Genomic DNA, 4,451 nt, shown 5'->3' on the forward strand with positions numbered 1-4,451 from the left:
TGTCCGATCAGCCATTATGACCTATAAAATCATATTTACAACTCATGTGCTTTCAGAATATGTAATCAAAATTGGGGGTCACCTTGCATTCTAAAGAGCTGTATATCGTCACAAATGCGCACAAAGGTCACTATGTTTGATGCGTGCGTACGGCATTGTTATTGGCCATAGTGATTGAAAAGATTGGAAATTTGTCAAAACAATGTCAAGAACCCAAAATGTGACAATTAATTTCTAGCTTCCATACGTGCTGCGCGCATAAAAATGCACATGCGTAGTGGTAAATTTTAAAAAATTTTGAAATGCTCAAAATGACCTGAAACGTGCTCTAATTTAATCTAAATGTGATTTCAAGCATTTTAAAATTTTGACGTACGCGTACATGCGTGTTATGACGCGCACATGTAAAATTAGGGTACATTACATTTAACATTGACTTGAAGTTAATGCTCACTTAATACGATTTCGAAATGGCAATTGGTTAGGCTGATATGATCGATAATGTAAAAACGCAAAATTGCGCGTAGATGACGTCACGCATAACTGCGCACTTTGAAAACCTTATTGTGACTATTCCAGGCCAAGCTAAATGTTTGTTGAAGTGTGCATGTATGAATCTCGTGCCAATTTTTAGATATTGTGCTAACAAGAAACGGGGAGAAGCTAGAATAAAAAATAAAAAAAAGATCTCTGACAATAACAAGTGATACGTTGCCGTGATATCGCCAAAAGGACAAACAAAAGTGGTGCAGTGCAAAAGTCACACGCATTTGGTTTTGCACTGTGCCACTTTAGTTTTGCACTCTGCCATTTTTGGTTTGTCCTTTTGGCGTTCCATAGAAATACAAGAGACAGAGCACTCGCATATAGCAAAAATGAGGCGGAAATTGGACCAGACGTGCACGACGCCCTTCTCTTTTTATAATGCAAGTTTCCCTACTTGGTCCAGACGTACATGGCGCCCTTCTGTTGCTAGGTATATCCAGACGCACACGGCGCCCTTCTTTTTCCACTAATGGAGGAAAACTTTATCACTAATCAGAGTCCGGTCATATGATTCTGCGGTTTTGTGTCTGTCATTTTATTGTTTTGATTTATTTATGCCTACTTGTTTGTATATTATGGATAATGGCAACGATTTCAACATCTTCAAAAGCATTTTAGAATTTCTAATATGTAGAAAATACATACGGTACATTTTATTTATCCCCGACGAATTGTGGTTTTTCTCTCCCAGTGCAAAACATTGGTGGCAATGCAAAACTCCAATGGCAGTGCAACTCAAGTGGACACCCTCTATTTTGAATTAAAGTTTAACAGCTTTTTTGGACGGTGTCAACAAGTAAAATGGATGAAATTTTGAGGTCACTTGGGCACTCCTTAATGACCATTGACAATTTTGAAAGAGGTGGGGGGGAGGGGTGCGTATAAGCGTTACAATTAATACAAAAATTAAGTGTTTGAAATAATTAATAAACAGTGGGCTATGGAGAAGGCTAGCCTGTAGTAGGTACATGTGCCCGGGGCTTGTCAAAACACAAGGCCTTAATCTAGATATAGGCCTATACCTAAATGCCTCGACTTCGTCGGCTTCTCAAGAAACATTGTTTTCCTAAATAAATCACACTTAACTGTCTAAATTTTTTTTTTTTTTTTTTTTGTCATTTCTGTTGTCTTTTTTGATCCCCAATTGGTTATCTTTTTAAAAAAATTATTTTGATTGCACCTTGTATGTAGTCCTTGGCAAAAGGCGCAGTACAAGTTCCTGTATTATTAACTAGGCCAGGCCTAGCCTAGGCTTTAGGGCCTACCTAGACCTAGGCTAGGCCTGGAAACTCCCCCCTCCCCCCACCTCTTTCAAAATTGTCAATGGTCACTAAGGAGTGGCCAATGACCTCAAAATTTCATCCATTTTACAAAAAAGATGAAACTTTAATTAAAAAAAGAGGGCGTTCACTTGAGTTGCACTGCCATTGGCATGCGCATTGTAGTTTTGCATTGCCACCAATGTTTTGCACTGTGACTCAGTTTTGCACTGCTACTCTGTGTTTTGCACTGTGACTCTCAGTTTTGCACTGTGACTCTGTGTTTTGCACTAATCAGTTTTGTACTGTGACTCTGTGTTTTGCACTGCTGAGTCTCAGTTTTGCACTGCTGCCAATTGTATTTTGTCCTTTTGGCGTTCCATACACATTTAATCACATTTTAATACTAATCTTACCTGCTCCAATAGGAGAACATTTTTGTTGTTCTTAGCCAGGGTGTATGCAGTTGATGAGCCTTCGATTCCAGCGCCAACAACAATACAGTCAAATTCATGTTGCAAATGTGTAGGCGTAGTAGTCTTCATTGCATGTAATTCGCTTATAACCACTATGATTTGATTCTAAGGCCTACCTGTATACCTACCACATTTGACTACTGAGTGTTCGGCAGGGTAGTGGCTATCGGCGGCACTGTCGCAGTGCGAATGGGCGGGGGGGGGGCCCAGTCAATTCGAGCGGATGCCACTTCGAGCGAATGCCAGTTCGAGCGGATTCGAGCGGAATGTATTCGAGTGGATGCTAGTTTGCTGAGTTTGAGGTTTGAGCGGAGAAAAAATTCACTTGTGCGAACAACAGCCTGTGCGAGTTAGTTTCCTATTTTGAGCTAACAATTTGCATTCGGCCGGGGCTCAGGCTTTCAATCAATTGCAAGTAGTTAAAGATCACCTAAAATCACCTAATTTTGCGAGTTATAGCATCCAGGGACGTAGCCAGGATTTTGAAAGGGGGGCGGGTGGTGGGAGCCGTTATGCAAATAGGCCTACGTAGACCCCGTGGGGAGTCCAGGGGCGAAGTCCCCTGGAAAGTAGTGTGCTTTGAAAGTTTTTAGGGCTGTTCTGAAATGATGAAGTGCAAATTTCAATAAACGCATTGCTCATAAATAATATTAGTAAGCCTAACAATAATATAAAACTCAACAGTGGTGGATCCAGGAATTCAATAGAGGTGACTCCAGGGGAGTTTTACAGATTGGGTAACCACCCACCTCAGCCCAACCATGGTTGGGGCTGAGGTAAGAAATTTTATGATTAGGGCACCTATAGATGACCGGAAATTACACTTTCAGACTTAAATTTGAATTTGGGGCCATATTCTATATATATACATATTCTATATATATTTTTTTCATTGAAAATATTTAGGGGGAGACCTTGAATCCACCACTGCTCAAAACATTCTTTATCCAAAATAGTCATAATTACAAAAAATGGGCATGTGAAAACCAGATCCTAAAAACATCATCATCACATCACCGTTATACAATGCTGTAGCTGGATTTTCAAACAATGCGGGAAAATATCAGTGTGGACCCACTTTACGCGTAAATTCAAATAATATGGACTCATTTTCTTAAAAGTGGACCCATTTTACGCAAAAATATGAAAAATATGTACCCATTTTCTTAAAAGTTGACCCATTTTACGCAAAATATGAGAAATCTGGACCCATTTTTCAAAATCAGGACTCATTTTGTGCTAAAACAGCATAATTTAGACCTATTTTTGAAAATGTACTCTTCTTTGTGGACCCAATAGAAAAATTGTGTGGGACTGTCCAACTGTCCCAATAGCTGGCTACGGCATTGATAACATATACTCAAAATGAAGCGCCAACAAATTTCTCATGATCATTTATCAGGGATTTTCGGCAACCATAGAGATCTTTGTGTGATGTACCATAGAAAATAAAGCTTATAAACATTGTTTTTGAGACTTTATATACTTCAAAGCCGTGATTTCACAATCACCTCAGCCCCAACATGGTTGGGGCTGAGGTGCGAAAATTTGAGGAAAGTACCGTACCTCTAGATGGCCGAAAATGACACTTTTATATAGTAAACTTCATCGTCATTACATCACCACTATATAGTCAAAATCAAGCGCAAACAAATTTTTCATAATCTTTTATCAGGAATCTACTTAATATCCAAACAACTTAGGCCTAACTATAGCTTACTAAGCTTTAACTATACTATAATAATTGTGATCAACAAATCACAACTTACTTTTTCGCCTTTAGCACAATTTTCTTCACTTGTTAATATTACTAATATTATTATCTATTATCACCATCGTCATCATCATTGTCATCATAATTATTATTAATAGTATTAACTAATAGTGCTGTAGTATTAAATCAAAACTTTATAGAGCTTCAAAAACGATAAAAACCAAACTGAACCATACAATAGGCCTATCACATTTCTGTTTCTGAAAGACCTGGCCTGGGACTTAAACGGATTTAAGATTTTTAAAAATCACGCTTGGGCCTATGTGTTATTATAGTAGGCATTATGTATAACATGTGCTGATGCATATTTACATAGATTAGAATTATTTATTTTGAGTGATTATCGGAAAGAATTTGTATTGGCTAGCAAGAACAAGCTTTAAAATTTTAACACTG

The 4,451-nt window shown here is 38.2% G+C and overlaps 1 protein-coding gene across 1 annotated transcript in view; it reads right to left on the minus strand.

Annotated features, from left to right (window-relative positions):
• Nucleotides 1–2,472, minus strand: part of LOC117100555 (peroxisomal sarcosine oxidase-like) — a 9,429-nt gene extending 6,957 nt beyond the window's left edge. Inside the window, exon 1 of the mRNA XM_033240329.1 lies at nucleotides 2,222–2,472. Within this exon, the coding sequence (XP_033096220.1) occupies nucleotides 2,222–2,350 (129 nt within the window). The 5' untranslated portion in view covers nucleotides 2,351–2,472. The remainder of the gene's footprint in view (nucleotides 1–2,221) is intronic.
• Nucleotides 2,473–4,451: the final 1,979 nt, after the last annotated feature.

This window comes from Anneissia japonica, unplaced genomic scaffold, assembly GCF_011630105.1.
Source record: "Anneissia japonica isolate Jap-2015-1 unplaced genomic scaffold, ASM1163010v1 scaffold685_len2926416_cov193, whole genome shotgun sequence".
In the NCBI taxonomy this organism is placed as follows: Eukaryota; Metazoa; Echinodermata; class Crinoidea; order Comatulida; family Comatulidae; genus Anneissia; species Anneissia japonica.